Below are 24,471 nucleotides of genomic sequence, written 5' to 3'. Positions count from 1 at the left end.
TGAGGTCAAAGGATCTTTATTTATTTATTTATTTATAGGCGAAATACAGTAACTGTTTAAATAAACATTATTGAGATCAAGATAATAGAACAGCAAATGCACTACATCCTCCTAATGGCTGATCATTGTTGAATTTAAATTATGTCGGTGGTGTTGGCATAGTGGTGTTGCCTTTTGTCCCGAGACCCGGGTCTGAATCCACTGTGAGACACCAATGTCTCCCTGAGCAAGACACTTAACCCCTAGTTGCTCCAGAGGCATGCGACCCCTGACATGTATATATAGCAGTTGTAAGTCGCTTTTATCCAAAGCGTCAGCTAAATGAATAAATGTAATGTTCATGACTGTTATGGGTTTTATTTTGTCTACTTCTAGCTACGCCTTGAACTGAAACAGGCAATAATATTACTATTCATTCTATAGCTTTACAATGCATGTCAACTGTACTTAATCATATAGTGTGTCTTAAACGCTAATTTAATTCTAAAATGAGGCTACAAGGCTCGATCGCATCATTATAACGGGACTGCAGCGCCCCCGCGTGGACACAGTGGTCTAGTGCAGCATCTCACACTCGTAATGGTAAGTGCACTGGATAAATGCGTATAAAATACTTAGTCTTGTCAGACTTCACTTCATGGCAAAATTATATCATAACCATTATCCAATTCGAGAGTTCGAATGTTGGAATATGATTTTAAAATGTGAGAATAAAACTAAAGTATTAACGTTTCTGGGAATAGGAAGTGTGTTTTCATGCATCCGTAATAAATAATGCGGTTATGAAGATCTTAAAGCAGACAAACTATTTAATCTATGTGTAGAGAAATCCTTATAAAGTGTCAGGAGGTAGGAGTAGCCTACCATAAAACGGCTCTTTAATGAAATCTCTCTCGAACTGATAAAATATGTAATAATGCCGACATTTAAAGTAGCATATTCTGTTTACACTAATATTTATTTACTATACGAATAGCATAACGTTCAAAAGATATCTGCAGCTGACCCTAGATCAGTGACAGTCACTCAAAGCTTTTCTTGACTTCCTTCACAGCTAGGTCGATCACCTCTGGTGTTTGTGGTGTCTGTCTCTCTGTGTGTGTGCGTGAGAGGCAGTGAGACAGAATGGAGGAGCTGGCAGAGTATCACGGGCACATCAGCAAGAGGCAAGCAGAAGAGATCCTGAGTAAAGCGGGCAGAGACGGCAGCTATCTGATCAGAGACAGCGCGAGCACAGCGGGGTCTTACTGCGTGTGTGTGCTGTGAGTAACATTACTGCATCTGTGTTCTCTGGACTGGTGTATAATCTGTAACATAGTGCCGTGGTGCACATCTGGTGGGTTATTGTGACCATAAATGTGTTACTGTCTGGTCTGATTTAGGCATAGAGGGCAAAAACAATGATAAATACAAATAATACAACGCAACTGACTGACAATTTTAGCACATTTTTTCACATTAAGGAGTCCCTCCAGGGTTTCGCGGAACTGTTTTTCAGATTTTTGCGTCCTAAAATAACTGATTTTGCTGTGGCTTTTTTCAAAATTTACATATACCACAGACAACACTCTTCTAACACTATCATGACTTGGAGAACCACTGTAGGTCTCCAGACTAACGTTTGAGGACGCCAGCTCTAGTGCCTTTAAGTTCTACAGAAGGTGGCTCCAGCACCTGACAGTAAAGCACTCACCCTAATCTCACATCTAATATCTGCATTTACATATGCAAGATGTATTTTTAAGAGTGCTTGTTCATCTACAGTACGTCTCTAAGATGTTTCCTGTCAGATGTCAAATAGACATTTATTAGAAAGCATGCAAAACTGCTTCTGAGGCGTTTATCAGAGTAGCTGCAGATGTTTCCCAGATCTTTAGCAGACGACTTACAGATGTAATAAACATTTTGATCTACATCTGATAAAATGTACTTTGTATTACTGCCATTCATAATTTCTAAATATAATTTAATGAATACAAAAATATATAGGCTATATTAGGTAGTGGAAATGGCCTACTACTTCTCTGCAGCCGTCTATAGTGGCCATGTAATATATATTTTTTATTTTTTAATAATTGTTTGCTTTCCTACATTATGAAATGTTTAGCTTTATTTATGGGTGAAACATATGAAGGATGAACAAAAATCGTCAAATTAAAAATAATTTTCAAATTGGGTAATACTTAAAGCTTTGAAGTGCTGGAGATTTGTGTTTATTGAACAATGTTTTTCATGGTTTCCACATCAGTGGTGTTTTTATTATATCTGTAGCTTTAGCAGAATTCTGCGCCGAATTTAAATAGTTCTCACAAGATTTCACAGAGATGTTACGGATCACGTGGCGAAGGCGACTGCATTCTTCACTGTATCTTCAGGCTCTGTGTGTATCAGTGTCGTGTGCCTCGAGATCAGCCCACGCCTCCGGCTCGAGCAGATAAACCAGTGCGCCTATATTACCTTTATTACACAGCTACTCATCAAATAAACAAATATGGACATAAGATACTGAACTGAGTTTTTTAATTATATAATCTTACATGATGTATAATGCCTAAAAACAATAGACCTAACAATAAGAGGAACTCTAGTACAAAAATACAGTAAAACCGATACTCAGACACTATGAGGTTACTTTTTTAATACAATAACTGAGACTCAAGATGGAGTAATGTGCATTTGTATGAAACGAGAGTAGTTGTAGTTAAGTAGATTTGTGTTGTTGTGATATGAAAGTAGTGCCGGATTCATCACCGGGATGAGCAGAGTGACCAGTCAGAATTATGCATATTGAATTAAAGATAATCCGTAGTTCTACAGTGTTTTTGTAAAATGTGAAATTTTTTAAAGATTGTTTTAATGATCTGCACTTATAAATTTAATACCAGGTGTCATTACAGAACTAATCTTTAAAAAATAAAAAAGATAAAACAGGTATCTCAAATAGTTTACTTTAGTCAGGGGTGTCCAAACAGGGGTCCACTGTCCTGCAGAGTTTAGCTCCAACTCTAATTAAACACACCTGAATCAGCCAATCAGTGTCTACTTGAAACTTCCAGGCAGGTGTGTTGAAGCAAGTTGGAGCTAAATTCTGCTGGACACCAGCCCTCCAGGACTGAGTTTGGAAACTCAAACAGGGTGGTTCCAAATTTAAATACTGTGCTGCGAATAACATTATGACTGTGTGTAAATCTTCAGGTGTGATGGATGGGTTTACACCTACAGAGTGTTCAAACGAAAGGATGGCCTCTGGACAATAGAGGTACGAATAGATTTTTGGACCTTTGTGCTTGAAACCTGAATATTAATGTCTTAATATAAATGCATACTTCTGTCTTGGCATATGTTTTGTTTGATGTTCGGAATACAGTACAGTATGTTTACTGTGACTACTTCTGGTAGTACATTAATGACTCTGATACTTTTGAAACAAGAAGAGAAGCACTAGACTATTTACTGTAGCAGTGCACAGCAGATTTTTTTTCTCTCTGTGGTCAGTGTGTTGCACGTATTTATAGCCGCACACCACACAAATGAACAGCCAGAGAATCGCCATATACATCTGTTATTTTTCAGCATCACCCACATCTCGTTTTGAACACACCAAGGAAATGGCAGGATGTGCAACTTGTAAACACACCCCAGAGATGTCGAGAAACATTTGCATTTTGGTTCATAACCCAAAATAGTTTAGACTGAAGTCCAATCATCCACAATAATTAAAGATCAAGTATCTTATAACATTAGAATGGCATCTTTAAACCGTTTTAAACGGGCATTGCCACAGTTTATATCAGTGTGGATAAGCTTTACATTTTGTTTTATCTGCCTTCATTGTGCTTCCTGTAAAAGATCAGCATCAACCACCAGCCACACCAGCAAAATATCTCACAAATATTTCTATAAAAAGAAACAAACTGGCTCAACGGAAATGGAAGAACCACCTTAACATTTTGCGTCATCATTATAACCATTATTAAATTGTACACTTTTACAGTAAAGCATATTGCCCTTTGCCTCTTTACAGGAAGAATATTTTTGAGAAATTCTGTTTTCTCTCTCTCTCTCTCTCTCTCTCTCTCTCTCTAGGTGGCTCCTGGGATGAAGGAAAGGCTCTTTAGGAAAGTTGGCAACCTTATTGCTGCCTTCAAGATCCCAGACCAAGGCATCTCTGTTCCACTTTTGTATCCTGTAAACAGAGTGAAATAATAGCACACAAGCCAAAACAAACACATCAGAGCAGTTTCACATGCCGTAGATGTGTGCAAGAGTATCTTCTCTGGGGTCTCTTTATACAAGGGGTAAACTGGAAATGTTATAAATGCTGTAAATTGTAAAAAATTTTAAAAGTATATTTAAGTGTATTAGATTCTTCTTTTGAAGCAATACGGCTGCTACATTTATAATCAAATGAATACAGAAGCAGTTGCAAATAATCTAGTATAAAGTGCCCCTATTATGGGTAATGAATTTTCAAAAATCCATAATAGGGGAACTTTAAATAATTGTCCACCTCTGTTACAGTACACACCTTGTATACTTCAGTTTTTATGTAGACTTTAATTTGAGATTTTTTCCTTTTTTTGTTGTTGTTTATGAATAATCGTCTCATGTTAACTATACATTCTGTAATCCTCACCTCAGATAGTATCAGCAACACAAATACAGCCAGTTACAGATCACTACAGATACAATGAACCCATGAGAGAAGTAGGCCTTGAACTAAATGTCAGATCTGTTCTTAGCTTGATTGCTATCTTGTTTTCAGTCTAGAAAAGGGTTTGCTAACCAAGTGTTTCTGTTTAAAAGTTGTTTTAGAAGATACGACTGGAAATTGAACAAGAAACAACTGTTTTGTGCTCACATTTTTTCATTAAACTTAATTGAGCATCACAATTCCTGCAATAATACTATCACATTAATAATAATAATTAAAAAAAAACATAAATTGGTCTTGCGTGTAAGGGAATTTAGAGCCCCTTTGATGTTGAAAATTTAACCAACAAAATTATATGCATAATTTACTTTTTCTTCCAAGAATATTGATATAAATTCTTCAGTGTTTGAATGCTCTGCTGGTTTGAGAAACAAATGAGAAGGGGAAAAAAAGGTGCAAATAATGCATATAAAGGAAATCATGTGCTTCATCCATCCTGTGCAAATACTCACACACAGAAGAAAGGGTTACATTTGTGGTTTTATTTATAAAAATGCCACTGGCCAAAGTACTTTGTTTTTAAATAGGCATGTTTAACAAACTGTGTACATAAAGCCTATCCGCCAAATATACACCACAGGAACTTGTTTGGCCAAGGAGAGGACACTGAAGTTTTTTAGTACTTGACTTTTGAGAGAGGAAGATGATTCAATCATGGAAAAAAAGTTACATATTCCTTTTCACTTCAGCAATGATTGTGAATATGACAAAGCTGCAAACTAAGATAAAAAGAAAAATATTTTCCGCCACAATTTATTTTCTTCGTGCAACATAATCATACTTCGATTGAAATGAACATCTGCAAAATGTTGGAAACGTAACGTGCCTTCAGAGCACCTCTCACACAAATTTGTTCATATTTGCACGCTCTTAAAATTCAGTCTAATGCATTTATCTCTTCACCTTTATGTGCAAATATATATATATCTCAGATTAAGATTACAAAGCTTGATGGTACAGCATATCCACAGAATTCACAAGAAAATACATTTACTCCTAATTCTCTCGAATGTCATGTATAAATAGTCCAGTATCTATAAACAGTCTACAATAGTCCATTAATGATATACAAGTCCATATCAAGAGTCCTACACACAGAACGTCTACCCACAGTGCTGCAGACTTTAATAGTTTGGAAAAGACAAAAATACCGTTCTTCAGTAGGTGATTCTTTCATTTCCTTATGTATCTTCCTCATCAGGCCTCCTACTAGTTTCGAGAGGGATCAGAAAAAAGCAAAAGAACCTGTCAAAGTACTGGAAAAATCCAAAACGTTGGTGCTTTGACACTTGTTTAGAAACCGAAATGACCAACACGTAATGTGTGTTTCACATTAAGTGTACAGCAAAAGCGAAAGCAACAGAAAAGAGTGGAATCACATGAGAACAAATAAAAAAAGAGCAGCATATTAACTGTAAACTGGGACAGGTTTATATCCTGGGGTTAATGAATTCACCTCGCAGGCATATTAGCATTCATGTCTTTGGCTCCTGCTAGCCAAACCCCTCCCCAGCAAAAATAAATAACAACTAAAATAAAAAAATAACTGCATGTAACTAAGGCTTGTGACGAATACTGAAGTTGAGTATGTACGATATGTCTAAGCCCGTTTCGTGTGATCGTTTCTAGCAGACCAGGAAGGCACAATTTCCACATACATAATTTTTTGATTTCTACATTTGAAACAAAAAAAGTTTAACTGTACACTTTTAGCAAAAAAGAACAAATTTGTCTTCCACAGCAGCTGCGTAATTCTCTCAGCTTCGTCAACACTGATTAAGCAGAAACAACACAAGATGGTGGTGAGCTCTTGCCAAGACTGCAAACACTGTGACTCTCTTGCAGCCCAGGGGTTAAGTTTGTGACAGTTTTGAGTCAGATGCTTCTCAAGGACTCCAGAAAGCTGTTGCGATATGACAGTTCTTAGAGTTCTGCTGAAAGGTCGGGTTTCTGGAAGGTCATTCGAACTTCCGAGGGCTTGAAAAACCATCTTTGTGAATCCTGGAATGCAGATCGACTGAAAATTTGGAGAGAAATGTTTAACACAGAGCTCACAAGGAAACCCCTTAGGTTTGCAAGAGTTAATGCCATAACCAGTTTGAATGATTACTGTACACGCTCAAGTGAGAGAATCAGCATGTGTAGAGATGAAGACTCTTTAATGTATGCCGAGAACAGTCACAGGTGAATGGTTCTCTGTGCCCTCCAATTGGCAAGAAAGGCTTGTTCTTCTGTAAGAACTGTTAAGCCACTGTAAAACAAGAAAGATTTTCAACAAAATCTACCTAACGAAACCGAAAAACAGGAATCCGAACTTGCTAAGAGTGCATAAATGAATGCAAAATCAAAAACAATACCATCATTTGTCACATTTTAAAGGCAATAGAGTCTTTCTCGCTTCGTTTGGTTGGGGTTCTAGAAAAAGCTGAAGAGATATGTGGTAGCTTGGAGTGTATAAAGGGGCGTGTAGGCATGTAGAGGTGTGCTGAGGTGCCGCTGTTACCTGCGACCAGTCTCCACATGTCTGATCAGGTGAATGTTGAAGGGGCTGTCTGCAAGCTCAGGGTGTTGTTCAACAGGTAGAGCGTAGAACCCATCATACCCTGAGACACGGCCCTCTGCAACCAGCTCATCCTTTTCTTTCTCAGTCCATGGCAAACTTCCGCTCTCCCCCTCCAGGACCCTCTTCTGCTCCCACAGCCACGCCCCCTGCACAGCTCGTATTCGTGCCGCCTCTAGAACGCGAGTACGCTCTTCTTCCTGCGTTGCTCCGTAACGAATGTTAAAGCTAAGTGCCCCCTGTTGGAGAACAATGTCAGCGAATCGCCGCATTTCCCCTCCGACCATAGCACTTATCTGGGACACAGAGACGTTTACGCCGTTCTCTAACACTCTGACTCCGCCTCCAGCTCCGCCCCCGGCCACTCCCAGATCTGCCTCCAGTGGGCCGGACTTGGTGAAATAGTGTGTGTCACGCCCCTCAACGGTGAAATGGAGGCCACGCAGGTATATAGCACCATTCAGTACGGCTGCGACGCGACGGCTGTCCTCGCTCGCCACGCCGATTATCTCAGTCGCCACCACTCCATCACTGATGGCAAATTTTACACCTTTGCCAAAGATCGAAGAAAGGGCAGAGAAAATTGGCCTGCGGCCTTGGCGACCTCCGATTTTCCCATTTGCTGGCGTCATGGGTAGGCGATCCAATGAAATGAAGTTTTTCAAGTGCTTCTGAAGGTCGCACTGGATGCCGAGTACAATCTGAGGTGAGGAGAGATGTTATGAAATAGTTACATTGAGTGTTGTTTGATGCACTAAAGGAATAGTTTATCAACAAATGTTGAGTCGGTGAGGTAAACCCGATAAATGTATTTGGGAACATTTCATTCAGGTTTTGTGACCTGAATCAATCAGTTAATTAAAAATATTTGTTAAATTTGTTCATTTGATTTATTCACCAGTCTGACATTGCCGACACTTTCATCAACGTGTCAAGAAGATGTCTATCATATGGCTTGAGAATAGTTGGAACATATAGCATAAGCATAACACATAGCATAATACTTTTAAGACACTTTTATGGTGCTTTTTGTTCATATTGGAACATGAAAGCCCTAACCCCGTTTAACAAATGATGATGAATCCTTTTTAAGAAAATATCTTTAACCCTTTAAGACTAGACTAAAAAGGAATTTTAAGTAATTGTGTTAGCAATAAAAACCATGTTGTGGGAAACCTCAGCTCACCTTGCTGGTATCCCAGGTCTGTGTGCGAATCTGTGTGGCCATCATCTCGTATGTTTGCTCGGTGTTCTCCACCTTTGGTTTGGGGAACCCTGGAACCACATTATGAAGCTGGAACCCAAAGAGCTGCAGCCAGCTACTGATATCTGCACAGAAACATGCAAAAATGTTATCATGAAAGTTTCAAGTTAAGTTTTAAACTTAGTCATGGTAAACAACTACATAAGGAAATATCCTGTTTGTGTAAAAAAAAAAGAAAAAAAAGGTGACAACTGCGTTTAATGCAGTGTGACTGTGATAAAAAAAAAACATTTAGCATGAGTTCCCTGTATTCAGTGAGACTTATGTAATGTGATATATGGAAAACATTGACATTAAACAATTATTTTTGTTTTGTGGCTCATTTTGCATTCAACAGTACACAAGTAATTTAACAGTTAAAAAGAGCAGGCCCACTCTAAAATGGAGTTGACCCTGTGTTATGGAGATCTTGGTGCAATGCCAACGTAGCCTTGAGCAATACACTTGACCCTAGTTAGCTTGAGGAAGACCACCCTAGTAATTAGTCTACAGCACGTTGCTTCGGCTCTAACTAATGAATCTCAGTTCTGCCATGTGCTATTTCTCTGCTGTTAATTTTACCTTAGGGAAGTGTTACTGGGACAAAAGCACAATCACAGCTCACAAAGCCAAACCAAAAGCATGACATTTGTTTCACCTGACTCACTGTGACTTCTACTTTCAACACAAACTAAAAGTGAATCTGTTGGACATGAGAGTGAGTAATTAATGACAGAATTTCAATTTTGGGTGAACTTTAATGGTCACAAAACAAAACTTACCAGTTGTGAACTTGGTTACATCCTGTAGCTCGCCCAGAGGATAGTTGTTCCTAAATGCATACAAATTAAATGGTTTCGGATTCACACTCAGCTCCGCCCACAATTCATGATTGGGTGTCGTCCATCTTCCAGCTACCACATCATAGTCACGTCGACCGAGATGCACCAACCGTGTGAAAGAGTCATAAAGGCCACCCTGAAATCCAAAGATGAGCGGAAAGGTGGGATTGGAATCTCTGTAAACGTCTCCGTAGGGTGTGTACCGAATTTCCTTCACCACATGGCCACGGCTACTGAAAATCGCAAGAGGCGTTCCGGCGTTGTCACATGCTATGTAGAATTCCTCACCGCTGCTCATCTCCATTGCGATGAGGTGTCCCTGAAGATCGTAATAGAGGGAGGTGATCTCCGAACTACTGTGGTTGTATAGGTGTGTCACCCGTGTTGGTTCCATCAAATCGGCATAGAAGAACTGCAGCTGTGATCCATCACTGTTGCGGCTGGCCACTCTCCTCCCGAGCCCATCGTAACGGTACCATACCCTCTGTCCACTGTCTCGGTCGTAGGCACCCAAAAGAAGTCCATTCGAACCATAATCAAAGAGCAGGTTGCCTCGGAGGCGCAAGAACCCATCCTCATCAGTGCGATACTGGATCTCTCCGAGGCGTGTGATCCGGTCGCGGAGATCGTAGCGTAGCGGTGTCAAACGGGCACTGTTACCATGACTTAGTAAGTTGATGTTTCCGTTAAGGTCGTAGCTGTAACGCCACTGTGGCCGGTCATTTATGGCGACTGTTTGCAACTGCCCATCTGCGTCATACTCGTACGCATACCTTGTGATGTTGTTGTCCACGCCGATGCGAATATCGCAATTTGTGACGCGTCCCATGCTGTCGTACTGCAGCGTCATCCAGTAGGCAATGGCTTTCAGAATCTCATACTGAACCTCGATCACTTGCCCGTCTGGGTTGAAGATTTTAGTGTGCTTCATTGCATGTGTGGTGATGACCTGGTTCAGGTCGTAGTTGATAACGCTGAACTTTCCAAACTGCTCAATTCGTCCTGACACATCCACGTAGCGGTAGAGGTCAATCGGAAGTGGCGTTTCGTTGATCATCGCTTGCATGCTGGTGACCCTGAAGTTGTTGTAGCTGTAGTCGAAGCGAGCATTTACCAGTCCTTCTTCACTGAAACGATATATTTGTCTACTCACCAGAGGACCTGAATCCAGAAAATAGAGAGAGAATGAGAAGTAAGCAGAGAGCCACAGAGGTAAGGTAAAACATGAGCCAGCTCTGCCACGATAGAATGAACTCTCCCACTGTCAGATGACTGATTGTGATTCAAAGCGCTTTTAGATCAGCCAAGCAGGAGGCGAGTGCAAGTGATGTGACAAAAGGAAGATTAAACGTCAGACTGTGTGTTTATTGGTGCAAGAGTATAACCTGTTTACCTGTCCAACTGCTCACCCATCTAACTTGTCTTTCTGTCTAATGGGATTATCAACTCACCTGTTTATTTGGGCAAAGATGCCATGGTGCTACCTGTCTCTCTGCTAAATGATCTAACCATTTTGCCTAGTTACTGGCTACAGCAAAACTTGTTAAATATGTGGAAAAAATCAAATTAGCTGGCTTTCTGTCAATTAGCGCTGACATTATGTATAATGTGATGGCAGAAACATTCCAGCCAGTAAAGATTGTACTACACCATTTACACTGTAGCAGATATATTTGATTAGCTATTAGTGTACTGTATGTCCTTTTTAATGTATTTCAACCAAAAAGGGCACCACATTGTTATTAAAATAAACAAAGAATTATTGTTGAATTTACTACGAAAATAATTATAGCATAATTAAGAATGGGAATTTTTAAAAATTAAATTTTATGAAATAAATATTTTGAGTAAAATTGTAATTCCATTAACCATATGACAGTTTCATTTGAATTAAAATTAAACAACCAGTCAGTTTGATTAACTAAAACAGAATCAACTCATAACAGTCATTTGTTTAGGAATCAAACTATATTGCCTTTTCTGCATGTTATTAATTCACTAAATGAATTAACTAAATTAATTATTGACCCAAAGTAGTCTTTGGTTGGTAACATTTGTGTACGTAAAAAAACAAAAAAACAACAACACTGATATTGATTGACAATGGTTCAAAATGATTTGTCAGACAAGAATCAGTTCTTGGTTTCCATGAGTTCTCTCATGATATACCATTATATAACATTTCTCACACTGTGATACAAGATTTTGGTCACCCAGCAGTAAAAGTGTTGTACCTGTCTGTCTGTAGCGGATGGTGCAAACGAATCCTTCATGCATCAGGTGGATGGTTTTAACAGCACCTGTTGCCTCGTCGTAAGTGAAGGTAACAAGTGTTGAGTCATAGAGGATCTCAGCCAGCCGGGCCACTCGGCTATATTTGTAGATCACATGCCTGCCTGTGCCCAAGTACAGACTCTGGAGCAGGCGCCCATCGTGGGCATAGTCCTGCGTGAAGCTGGAGGTGGGCGAGTCGGGTGGGGTGTAGGTGTTTCGGTAGTAGCCCACAGATAGCGAGGTCTGCAGGCTGTGTCTCACCATGCTGGGGAGGGTGACCGACAGCAGACAGTCTGTCTGATCGTACTCGAATGTATAGCGCCGCTGACTGTGTAACAACAGCTGGACAGACTGAAAGCAGGAGAAAAACCGGAGGAAAAAGACAGAGAGACCATTTAGAGATTAGATTTAAATGTACCAGTTGGCAGGTGAATCTCATAAAAACATGTCACATTAAATGGTTTTTGAATAGTAGAACCAGGGAAGAAAAGAGAAAAGAGAAAGACCACTGAGACTTAAACAAGTACCAGTTGGCTGGTGAATCTCACGAAAAATAAATTAACAATAAACCCCAAAATCAAAAGAACACATTCAATAAAAAGAAGAAACAAACAAAATCGAACTTTCTTTTGCTTAAAAAATAAAATCTTAACCATAAAGCATCTGTAAAATTTACATTTTCAATTAATACATAAATAGATGAATGAATTTATAATAGGATAAAATGAATTAATAATAATAATTCAAATCTAAATAAAACAAGTTGTTCTAAGAAAAATTATAAATTTTTTTTTTTTTTACAAATGTAAAATATTAACATTGATTATAAATGAATTAATAATCAAACAAACAATTAAGTTATGATTTCTTACATCCCATTTTTGGTGTCAAATATGACCTAGACATGTTCTAAATTTTGAGATTCACACAGGCGCAGATGCAGCTCTTACACACATGCAGTACTGTACACACCTTCTCCAGAAAGGTGTAGCTCCAGATCTTTCCATTGGCCCAGGTCCGTGTGATGATGCGTCCGTTATCATAGTCTCTGCGCTCGGTCCAGTTGCCTCTCTGTATGCTGGTGACCAGACCTTCGCTCGAGTACGTTACTCGCACCTGATTGTATTTACTGGGAGACCAGAGCAAAGGCCTGCCCTTGTCATCGTACTGAACCCGCAGGGTAAACTTGCGATGGTCATCGTATATCTTTCCAACCCGACTGTCTTGACTATAATCTATAGACAACACGTTCCTGTTGTGAGCCTAAGTGAAAAAAGGGGATGAGAAAGATGCCAAAACTTATGATCTTATTATAACGGAGTACAAAGAAACGTGTGTGCAATAAAACTGGCAATAAAAGAAGAAAATGTCTTTCTCAGGGGCACAGAGGGAGACAGGGTTGCTGTTAGAGCCAACGTTATTCAGCAGATACATCAATGAATTGACAACGAATCTGGAACAGCTTGAAGCTCCTGATTCCACTCTGTGATTCCGAGATCAAATTCCAGCTCTATGCAGATGAATCGCTTCGGCCGTCTCCCACTGAAAGAGGCTCCCGCAGAGTCTGGACCTTCAAGAAGATTTTGCTATCATAAAAAGATAATGTCCCGTAGAGATGCCTGTTAGAATTTGGCTGAATATATTTGAATCCGTAATTGAGCCAGCTGCCCTTTACAGCAGCGAGGTGTGGCGTCCACTAACAAATTAGAAATTAGGCTAATGGGAAAAACATCCAACTGAACCCTTGCATGCAATATTTGGTCAAAAAAATAGCTTAAAAGTAAATGGGAACACTGCTAGTTACACATGCTGGGTGGAATTAGGCCAATAACATTAATTCAGTGATCCCCATATTATTATAAAATCCAGAGCCCTCGCTGAGCTGGTCCTGAGCTTTACAATTAATTGTGCTAACATACACATGCCCCCTGCAACCGGAGTAATTCTGTGAGACTAATTGGAATAAACCAAATTACAAACACAAGCAAAATATGGTTATATCACATTTGGAAACCCAAACAAAGTAAAATGCAATGCTGTCTGTCCCTAAAAATACTGCACCGAGGCAGACTTTTTGTACTGCCTTCAACCCAACTAATAAAGTTAGAAATTCCAACTTGGAATAATCCATATCTGACTTTGAAAAGAAAGAAAGCACTGTCCACTGTGTCAGAAATATACTATATATTTATTATAAAAACACCTCAGGTCAGCGGCTGCACATTGTCTTTGCCTATCACCACATGAGGGACGGAAAGAAAAATGACAATTCTATTTTTAGATTTTTTTAATGACTTTTTAAATTTATTATTATTATTGCTATTAGCCTTATTTATAGTTACAACCAGAGTAATGGTTTCACTCTAATTTAAAACAATTAAATATATACTGTACATTTATACAGTATATAGATTTCTCTCTGAAATGAATGCTGCTTTTATAAAGGTTCTATTCATCAAAGAATCATGAAAAAAAAAACTTTCCCACAAAAAATGAGGATCGGTTTACAATGAAGACTAGAATATTATTAGTTTTCAGGATTCCTTGCAAATGAATGGAACTTTTGAAAAAGCAGCATTCGTCATCAGTTTGTTCTTGGATTTGGTCTGAAGTATACAGGGGCCTTTAGACTGTGCACTGCCTCTAACAGGGTGTATATTAGAGAGTGTAGGAGTGTAGCGTAGTCTATTTCTTCCATTCGCACTACAACAAAGTCCCTTTAAGGAAAGTCAGTTAACTCTGTAGCCATCTTGCTAACATCCTGGCAACTATTAGTACTCAGGAAAGTGTCCTTGAATGGAAAAAGACCAAAAGACAAAAGTATTTTTCAAGCTTAAGTTTCAATTACATTATAAATCACCAATAAAATAAATATCAAGTGTTTGACTTGTGTCAGAGCTTCCCCCCCACCTTTTTAGGAAGAATATAAAATAAATGAGGTTTGCTTTAATGTAGTTTATCAAACAAAATCATGCAATTAAAGCTTAAAGCGCATTGGTGTTAATTAAAGCTCGGTGTAGCACCATTATGAGAAATATGCAGAGGCAGAGATAAGATTAGTCCTCTTCATTTAGAACGACCCGGGTTCAATTCCAAAGCTGGAATAAATTAATTTATCTTTTAATAAATTAAGAAAGAACACAATACTTTGGAAGTAGATGAATAATGCGAGTCACGATCTCATTTGGTTCCATTTTAGTTGACTTGACCTCAGTGATGAATGCTGCATTTGCTGTGACAGCTCCACTTGAATCTAATCATGCGTTAACTACTACTGTTAACATAACCTAAAAAACCTGACTGTTCAGCACAAAGGTGAACACAAAATAATGACTGTATTTTAAGTCTAAGAACAATCCTAAATGAACAAGGATTTCTAAGTTTACTCGCTTGTTCTGTAAACACCTCACAGAACAATGTGTGATACACTTGGGCATCTTATGACATTTTGGATAAAAAATCATATTGCGCTCCTGTGCATTACATGCTATACCCTGGCCACTCCACCCAGAAAACACATAATTGTTCTCAGTCTATATTCATATGCTGCGTGTGTGTCTGTGAATTACCCTCAGTCTCCGTTCATATGCTGTGTAATTCCCTTTGGCCTGTTCGCGTCTCTGTCTCCACTCTATCAGGCTGTGAGCTGGTTCCCCCGGCAATGTGATGTTGCATCTTCCGACTGTGGGATGGACGAGGCCTGACGATGCTCCTGGCAAGAGCCCTGATGAGACGGTTGGTTCAGTACTGAGAGTAACGTCCATCCCGCTGGCATACGTCACCCACAAAGAGCCATCATCTCTAACGCCATACACACTAACAGAGTGAGCTAGACAGAGAGAAAAAGCTTCATAAGATTTAAATTCGCTACATTAATTATATAAAATTAGCGATGGCTAAAACCTTAAACACAATACAAGTCATTTTATTTCACGGTAACAATATATTTACATTTACATTTAGTCTTTTAGCAGACGCTTTTTAAAGCGACTTACAAATGAGGACAATGGAAGCAATCAAAAACAACAAAAGAGCAATGATATATAAGCCCTATAAAAAGTCTCAGTTAGCTTAAATGCAGAACACGTAGCAAGGGATTTTAAATAATATACATTAATAAATAGAAAAAAATCAGACTGATTAAAAAAAGGAACAGAGCAAGCTAGTGTTAGAGGTCTTTTTTATATAATAAATGAAAAGGAAATGGATAGAATACAAAAGATTACAAAGGTAGTTACATTTTTTTTTTAAAGAATTTAATTACAATAGTGAAAGTTAAAATTAGAGGCTCAAATAAAGATGGAAGAGTTAATATAGTTAATGTATAATATAGTTATTTTTGCTTTAAATACCATTTTTATGATGTCAACATTTTGTAAAAATTGTCACCAGTGTCAATGTCACAAAAAATTTGACAAAAACAAAAAACACTCACAGTGATTAAGATTAAGAAATGAATTAAAAGGAATAGGACAAAAGAACAAATCAATAAGAAATGCTTCATACATTGTATAAAGTATTCAAATGTATAAAACAATGCGTATTCTTCACTGTGTAAAGTCTTCTTATTTAAGCTACAAAAGTGATTTAGTCAAGAGCAGAGAAAAACTTCTCTCTTTGTTGTTTGATTGACATGAATGAGAGACAGCTGAAATAGTAGACTGCTGTCACTTTAAGAGCTTCCAGTAATATACTATTACACGTGTTTTTTTTCTCAGCTGTTTGCTTTCACTTAAGACCTAAAATTGCTGCGTTTATGAGGATACTTGCAAAGATGGGCATCTTGACACTTACAAGTGTCTGGATTTAACCGTTCAAGGCCTTTAAAGTGGCAAAAATAACTCCGTTCAATACTCCCGTGTTATGAGCACCGTCTTCACCTCAGACAGCGCTCACAGACATTATTGTACATATTGTGAAATTAGTTCTCTTTCACAGCTGATTGCATTTCAACAGTTTAAAATCACTTATTTTTAAACCGCAGTGCAAAGTGAAAAATGTATACCTAATCATGTCTACGAGCATATTGCCCAACCCTTCATGAAATAATGACATACATTTTTCAAATACTTTTTTGGCTACTGTATTTGACATTATGACAAACAAAGAATCTGTAGATTCTCACACATACACTCTCTCACCTTGTCTAAGTGTGTAGATGGTGTTATCTGCAGAGTGGTTTGTAATTATAATAAAGTTTTCTCTGTTCGAGGCAGTGGCTTCCACTCTGACAGCTTTCTCCATGTTTCCATGGAAACTGCTGACCTCTCCAGTCGGCAAGGTCACGTTGATGAGGTGTCCATCAGAGTTATACCTGCTCATAAAAACACTTTCTGTTAGTTTGTGTGTGTGTGTCTGAGAGAGAAAGACTGTATTAAAGTTTAAATAAATGAGCGTAAATGCATGTGCATGTAAGGGAGTTTAAAGGGGTCATATCATGCATTTTTTATCATTTTATTTCCCCTCGATGACATTTGAAACGCTAGTCAAGGTTTCGTGTGTCATAATTTAGTTTTTCATGACAATTTTCTATTCTCTCCCTGACCCTTACAACAGCAGTAAACAGGCTGTTTTTTGCTGCCGTGCCTTTAAGACCTCTTCGCATGTGAAATGAGAAACAAGGCTTGCTTCACTTGCATGCGGCCTGGGTTTGCTGTTGGGTCCAATATAGTTCATGTGCTGAATTCTTCAATAACGGCCTCTTTGCAAAGACTGAATTACATTGTGACAGGATCATAAAGCAATCCACTGAAATGTGCTGAACTGTGAAGGTGGAACTGAAATGATCAGAGACCTTGTTAAAAATAAACTTGAGTCACACTCTCCTGCAGTTACAAGCTAAAGGATGTTTTTATTGTTAGTTATACACAAATTGGAACATCAGTATCTTTTGTGTCTATTCTGCTTCTTCTTCTTTACCGTAGTTTGACTGTGTAGGACAAAAAATTTATAAAAAATAATAATGTATAATTAATGTACTAATGAGCAGTGTTGGGGGTAACGCATTACAAATAACATGGGTTGCGTAACCAGATAACTTTTTTAAAAGTAACTAGTTAGGTGACACATTACGTTTTAATTTAGAAGGAAATATCTGAGTTACTTTTTTCAATTAAGTAATGGCAGTTACTTTTTTCTATGTACATTATTCCTATGTATCCTCAAAATGAATAAAAACAGTCAAATGTAAACTCAGAATATTATACAAAACTGCATTAGTTATGTTAAATAAGACAAATATCGTTTATGTATTTAATCCTATTTTATTAACTAGTGTCTTTGCTACTGACCTTCGACGATCCAATTGAATCTTATTTAGCAAAAATTACACTTTTGTTTCAGAAGTGTTTTACAATTTTTTTCAGCTTTTACATTTGTAAAATAACTTTTTTATATTAAAAAACAAGCAAGCCCTGCCCAGATTTTAAAAAGTAACTCAAAAGTAATGAAGCACATTACTTTCCATAAAAAGTTACTTAAGTTACACAATTAGTTATTTTTTAGGGATTAACACAATATTGTAATGCATTACTTTTAAAAGTAACTTTCCCCAACACTGCTAATGACATTCTGACATATGTTTTTATTTGTCTAGTAAATGTTTTTATTGTGAATATTTATAAAAGATAATGCAGGAAAAAAAATATTTTTAGACTGAGAAGGAAATCTTGATGTTAGTTACATGTCACTTATTTCAAATGATTAAGGAAATGTCCTTTTTTATAGGGCATTTAGGGTAACACTTTTTAGGGTGCCCTTGTTACTTGTACTAACTATTATATGGACAATACATCATGCAAGTAATCCTAAGGCAAACCCTAAACATAATTCTAATGTAGTTAATGAATATTACAGTACTTAAATGTATAATTACACTGTAAAAAGGAAGCTTAAAATAAAGTGTAACCCACTTTAGTATATGGACCAATCCTCTATTAACTAGTTGCTTATTAGGATACTTATTAACATATTGGCTGTTTATTAGCACTTACAAAGCACATATACTACATGACTATATTCTACATCCTTAATCCTACCCAAATACTTAAACATAACAAATACCTTAATAACTATTAATTAGCAGCAAAGTAGGAGTTTGAGGCAAAAGTTGTAGTTAATAGTGAGAATTTGACCTTAAAAGTGTGACCATCACTTCAAATGCAGACGTTTCAAGAGAAGCTTCTTTATCTAATCCTGTTAATTATAAATGCAAACAAACAGTCAATTAACTCACTTCTGTGACAATTCTCCAGCATCCCACCAACCCTGAACTCCTCCTCTACCCTTATTCATTCATTAGTAACTTCATTATTAAGTAGTCCAAGGGTTCTTAAGAGCTTTATTCGAGTCTCAGGCTGCAGTCCTGTCTTTGACAGCATGCCAAATGTGTTTACCTTCATTATACGCTGGGATTAGTGAACTCATGAACACTGTGCTAAGCACACAGCACACAGTCCTATCCAACCGTAGTTTCCTTCGATTTACTTTGCCGTTTTAAAGAAAGTAAAGACTGAAATCACCTACAAACACTGCAGCTTAAACAGCTTATTAAATACAGTAAATGTCTCAATGACAATTACATAAAGGTAAGGATAGAAAATATCATTAACTCAGTGTAAAAGTCAATGAGAAATGACAGGAAGACAAATGTGTGGGGTGTGAGATACATTATAAAGGTGAGGAAGAGGACAGATCTGTGTGGACAGCGAGTCATGTGATATAACGAGTGGGTGAAGTACTTCTGACATGTTTCATTTCTCCATTTCTAGAGTCGTTTTAGAACGAAACAGCTCCAGCTCATTTTCTCTGCTCCTAATTTATTTATGTCTTGTCAATGTCAATGCCGATTTATTTCATATACTTGTGTCTGGCCACCCACACTGATGTATAGGAATAAAAGCTTTTCATTTGATGAAGCTCTTGAGCTTTCAAAGGCCTGCAGTTTAGATCAAGAGACATCAGCCGCCGTCGTCTTCTCTACATAAAATGTTGAGTCTGTATCTTCCTCATCTACTTAAACATCTTAGGGCCTCTTCCCTTCCTTTCCTTCCTCACTGGGGGGTTTTAAGCCACTATTTTTCTTTTGCTTTTATCTTCTTTATTTTTCTATTTTCTCTAAAGCTGCTTTGGAACAATGTGTATTGCAAAAAGCGCTATACAAATAAACCTTATTTGAAAAGGGACTAAATGGATTGACTGTGCAGGGATAAGCAGCTAATCCATGGTTTACATTACTGGATTCTCATTAAAACTCTACTGTAATCTTGTCCTAAAACTATATTTCTGCATTTTCTAAAGATAATACGAGCGGAGTAGTTACTATGCGGTTGCTAAGGGGTTTTGAGTGCTAGGAGCAACAGTGACAGTGATGCTCACCTTAGCAAGCACAATTAATATGGTTATGTGTCAAAACCTAATGAGCTGCCTACCGAAATGCATTTTTGGGCATCATAGGTGCATTTGAACATTTGAATTGATAATTTGAACGCCTTTGTCTCGCCTCACTGGTTGCCAGTTGCTTTCACCAAGACACAAAGGCATGCATATTGAGCAGCCTCTCACTTTTGCAAATCAAATCAACAGGCGCAAAATCACTTTCCCAAAATTTCATTATTCCTCAATGGTGGAATGATCTTTTGAACTCCCTCAAGTTCCTGGGCACATTCAAGAGTGTTTATATTAGAGGTCTCAAAATCAAAATGATTTTCAGGCGGAGGGTGAGATGAAAATGTTTTTAAAATCATATATTTTAACTAGAGAAATTCACCTTTTCCTTACATCTAGTGTAGACGTGCATGTTTAGTTGACTAATGATGCCTGAGTTTGTATTCCTGCAATTTTCTGTTCACAGATTAGTCAGATATCTCATTAAAAGACCAGAAACATTACAAGCTGGCATTGATTTTGCGTTTGACTCAATGCTATTTTCTGTTTTTAAAATTAAATAAAATAAATAATGATCTACTTGCTATTCTAACATTGCCTCTCCCGTTCATCTCTATTGTAGCTTGAATTTTTCAGTGCAATTCTAGACTTCTGAATTGCAGTACTTCTCATGCAATGATTCACTTTTGTTGAATTCCTCATTTGTAAATCACTTTGGAAAATGGCAAAAAGAAACAACCGCAAAATGTAAAATGCCTTTAAAACTGAAAGTTCCCCAAAACAATGTTTAGATAGGCAGCTAGGTTTTGAGACACAGCCCATCTGATCAGCAGAAAAAAAAAAAAACTTTTTATCTCAAGTCATTACTGCATGCATATCAGATCTAAGAAATTTCCCTGTACCAGGGGCGCTTGTTGACGAGTTTGCAACACCTACATTGGCGCATATTCTGCTTTGAGGTATGTTTCTGAAATATTCAGTACTTATTACTTCTGGATGAGGGAACTGATCAAAGTCAACACACCACTTCCTCTAATTCAGAGCTGTGTGCAGAACAGAATGTTGCAACATAATTTAAATAAGATTCCCCACTATTGCTGAATAAGCTACAGGCTTATGGAAATACATACGAACCCATTCAACAATGATAAACAAATAGATTATAAAAAAATCTAACACTATCTTACAATAAATGTAAATTAATAAACATTAGTTACTACACTGTTTACATGATCATGAACTAAAAAACTTTTGTGTGTGTGTGTTTTACTTCATCTTGACTTAATTAATGCTGTTAAATGTATTGTTTACTGTAAGCTCGTGATCCCTAATGCATTAACTAATATTAACGAACAGCAATTGTAAATTGTTATCACCCCCAAAATATCTTTAATGCATTTATTATTCTAGGTTAATGTTATTTTTTTTTTTTTACATTACATTTAAATCAATTAGTAATAACCTGCATTAATAAATGGTTGCTTATTGTTAGCTCATTTTATCTACTGAATTAAATTATGGTAATATATAAAGTATTACATTGCAAAATATACTGCTTTCCGTTTACTGCTTGTGCTTTTGGCTGTTATTAGGCTTTACAGAACAAACTATGATTTTTGAGTTTCTCCTGTGAACTTCAATGCTGATCAGTGTAACGCTTGAGTGTACACTAGTATGCACCAGCAGGGGGCAGTGTCTCACAACAGACTGAGCACAGGGAGCCAGGCATGTGATCTGCCTCAACACTACACCATGAGCTGCATGAGAACGTGTAGATGTGTGTGTATGTGTGTGTAAACACACTGTGTGAAAGGTCAGAGAGTTGATCAAACAAAAAGGAGAGAAAGAGAGAGAGGAAAAGAAGCCCCTGACATTTTCACACTAAATTAGAACTTGCAGCTCAGTCTCACAAATCCCTGAAAATGCCCATGCAAACAGTTTACACACACACACGCATGCGCACACACACTCGCAGGTACCCAGGCTCTTTCATAGTGATATTCAGAAGAGGATACAGAGTTCTTTTCTTTATTGGATAGATTAAGGCTGAGTGATTTTCATTGCAGCAGAAAAAACCCGCAGCTTGAGAAATCGAACTGCTGCACTCCTTCAAACGATCTCAGGTAACACCGTCGATCAGATTGTATTAGATTATTTTCCTTCTGATAAATTCTGATTTAGCATGATTAGATTAGACACAGGTAAAAAATAATCTATGCTTGGAGGTAATTTTGCTTTGTATACAGTATAGCAGAAACTTGCTACTCTTCGTGCTGATAAAACAGCTTTAGACTATCAGAGTATGCAAGTGAGGCTGTGTGGCAGCCGAAGTAGACTCTAAAGGAAGCAACGACAGGATATGACACACCCAAACGAAGACAGATCGTGCTATCACGCGCGCCTATAAATCAAGCGATGCAGTGCACTCTCCTGATGAGAGAGAGAGGCAGACAAAGAGAGAGTAAACGAAGGGCATCACTTACTCATAGACAGTAGTCCAGCCGTTCTCATTGCTGATGGTGGCGAGCAGCCCCGTGTTGCCGTAGTAACTGAGCTGCGCGAGGTCGTGCGCGAGAGCCGAGATGCGCTTCAGCATTCCTGCGTTGCTAATGGTCAGCCAGTAAACCTGACCGCCCGGGGCCACGAGCCACAGGGGCAGGCCATTAGCATCCCGCCGTAACTGCGCTATGGTGCCCTCTCTGTTTGCTATGCTGCTCAGGTGGCCCTCAGGGGTGTATGTGAAGTTAAGCAGGTAGTCCCCCGTCACAAGGCTACGGGTGAACAAGTGAGTACCGTTTGGACTAAATAGATAGAGCTCTTGGTCCGCAACCGAGGTGAGCTCGTACATCCCCTCGGGAGAGAGCTGAGGATGGTTGGCCGTGAGCCGGCGTATCCGCATGTTCCCGAGGTCAGCGATGTAGAGGGAGCCATTAGGAGAAACTGCCAGAGACGAGGGAGACTTCAGCTTGGCGTCACGAGCGTAACCTCCGTCACCTGGGAACAAATTTGTGGAGAGAATGAGAAAGAGGAGCAGAAAGAAATGGAAGTCTAGTTCATTAAGTATTCAGTGTTGAGCTTAACGATTAACCCTCAGAGACCCTCTGCAGTAAAAATGCAACACTTATCTACAGTAGTTAAAAAAGAAAGATTTTTCAATAATTAAACCTGCATGCAACAGCAGCTCAGACTCTTACATGTGTCATAGCAAGACGTTTGGCAGGGAGATATGTACAAATTGAATCTCCCAGCATGCTACAGTCACACAGCAAGCTGCCTACTGACACACTGCTGACTGGCTTGGATCAAATACAGCCAAAATGTAATTGGACCAAAAAAATGTAAAAAAAAAAAAAAATCACTGGATTTGTTATAGATATAAATAATATGTTGCATTTTTCATTTCACAACTGAACAGAATAATAATTATATATATATATATATATATATATATAATCTTTTTTTCTGTAATGTTTTTGACACACTCACCAAGGTTTAAAATAAAATATATATATATATAAATATAATAAAATTCAACTGTAAAAACAGTATTGTAAAATATTACTACAATTTAAACCAACTGTTTTCTTCTTAAATATATTTAAAATGTCATTTATTCCTGTGATGGCAAAGCTGAATTTTCTTGTCTTAAGTTCCATTAGAAATCATTCTAATTTTAATTTTGGAAATGTGATAGACCGTTCATTAAAGTCTTTTTTATAAATAGAAATCTTTTGTAACACTATGATGAATGCTAAATGTCTTTGCCACTTTTAATAAATTAATACTTTCCTTCAAAAGAAAAAAACATGAACATTCTGAACAGTAGTGTATGTAGCTACCGAAAGGAACCCATGATGTGGAACACTACATACACTAAACAGCATCATTTCTCCTTCATATAATTATATGAGTAGGGCAGTACACAATGTAACAATATTAGAATACAAAAATATATAGCGAAAGAGACAATTAAGTGGATCACGGATAAACTTTTCAACGTAGGCAAGTAAAACATTAGTGAGAGTAAGAGGGTCGCTCACAGACGAACATACTCAAGTTTCTAGCTTACTGGAAAGGCTTTTACAGAAGTCAATGCAACTGCACTGTAGGCTTGTATGCATTCAGAAGTAATTCTTCCAGGATTATGAAATTTAAGAGAGTGTCAGAGGACTGCTCTGAAATTAACATATCTGAAATTCAGCCTCCTAGCTTGCTGGGAAGGTTGCTCCAGAAAGCCAATTTGTATACTTTATTATAACAGTGGTGAAATTTTTCTACTTTCAAACCCCAGTGTTGCAATTTTTCAAAAACTCACCCAAGACAAAATCTGCATTAAAAATTCAGCATTTTTATAACCAGTGGCTTATTAAAAAAGGTTTGACATGGGAAAATAACAACATTAATATGAATAACCCACAGAAAAATCACTGCGTTTAGCAGTTTTTGTGCACAT

The 24,471-nt window shown here is 37.8% G+C and overlaps 2 protein-coding genes across 4 annotated transcripts in view; one reads left to right on the top strand and one right to left on the bottom strand.

Moving 5' to 3' along the window:
- Positions 1 to 1,014: 1,014 nt before the first annotated feature.
- On the top strand, positions 1,015 to 5,036 carry sh2d1aa (SH2 domain containing 1A duplicate a). Its single transcript, XM_052556224.1, has 3 exons — positions 1,015 to 1,262; positions 3,196 to 3,259; positions 4,087 to 5,036. Exons 1-3 carry the CDS (start codon positions 1,126 to 1,128, stop codon positions 4,204 to 4,206), a joined length of 321 nt encoding a protein of 106 aa, XP_052412184.1. The 5' UTR covers positions 1,015 to 1,125; the 3' UTR covers positions 4,207 to 5,036.
- Positions 5,037 to 5,181: 145 nt separating this feature from the next.
- Positions 5,182 to 24,471, bottom strand: part of LOC127957601 (teneurin-1) — a 131,602-nt gene continuing 112,312 nt past the window's right edge. For 2 of the 3 annotated variants that reach the window (XM_052556221.1, XM_052556222.1), the window contains exons 25-33: positions 22,502 to 23,012; positions 16,775 to 16,947; positions 15,203 to 15,462; positions 12,606 to 12,896; positions 11,594 to 11,984; positions 9,300 to 10,520; positions 8,461 to 8,603; positions 7,218 to 7,975; positions 5,182 to 6,965 (exon numbers count right to left, since the gene is read on the bottom strand). In XM_052556221.1, coding sequence (XP_052412181.1) covers positions 6,893 to 6,965; positions 7,218 to 7,975; positions 8,461 to 8,603; positions 9,300 to 10,520; positions 11,594 to 11,984; positions 12,606 to 12,896; positions 15,203 to 15,462; positions 16,775 to 16,947; positions 22,502 to 23,012 — 3,821 coding nt within the window. In that variant the 3' untranslated portion in view covers positions 5,182 to 6,892. Of the gene's footprint in view, positions 7,976 to 8,460; positions 8,604 to 9,299; positions 10,521 to 11,593; positions 11,985 to 12,605; positions 12,897 to 15,202; positions 15,463 to 16,774; positions 16,948 to 22,501; positions 23,013 to 24,471 lie in introns of all 3 variants that reach the window. The other variant, XM_052556223.1, reaches the window with a different exon arrangement.

This window comes from Carassius gibelio, chromosome B5, assembly GCF_023724105.1.
Source record: "Carassius gibelio isolate Cgi1373 ecotype wild population from Czech Republic chromosome B5, carGib1.2-hapl.c, whole genome shotgun sequence".
NCBI classification, from domain to species: Eukaryota; Metazoa; Chordata; class Actinopteri; order Cypriniformes; family Cyprinidae; genus Carassius; species Carassius gibelio.
Note: the sequence above shows the minus strand (reverse complement) of the source record. Positions and strands in the feature narration are given on the sequence as shown.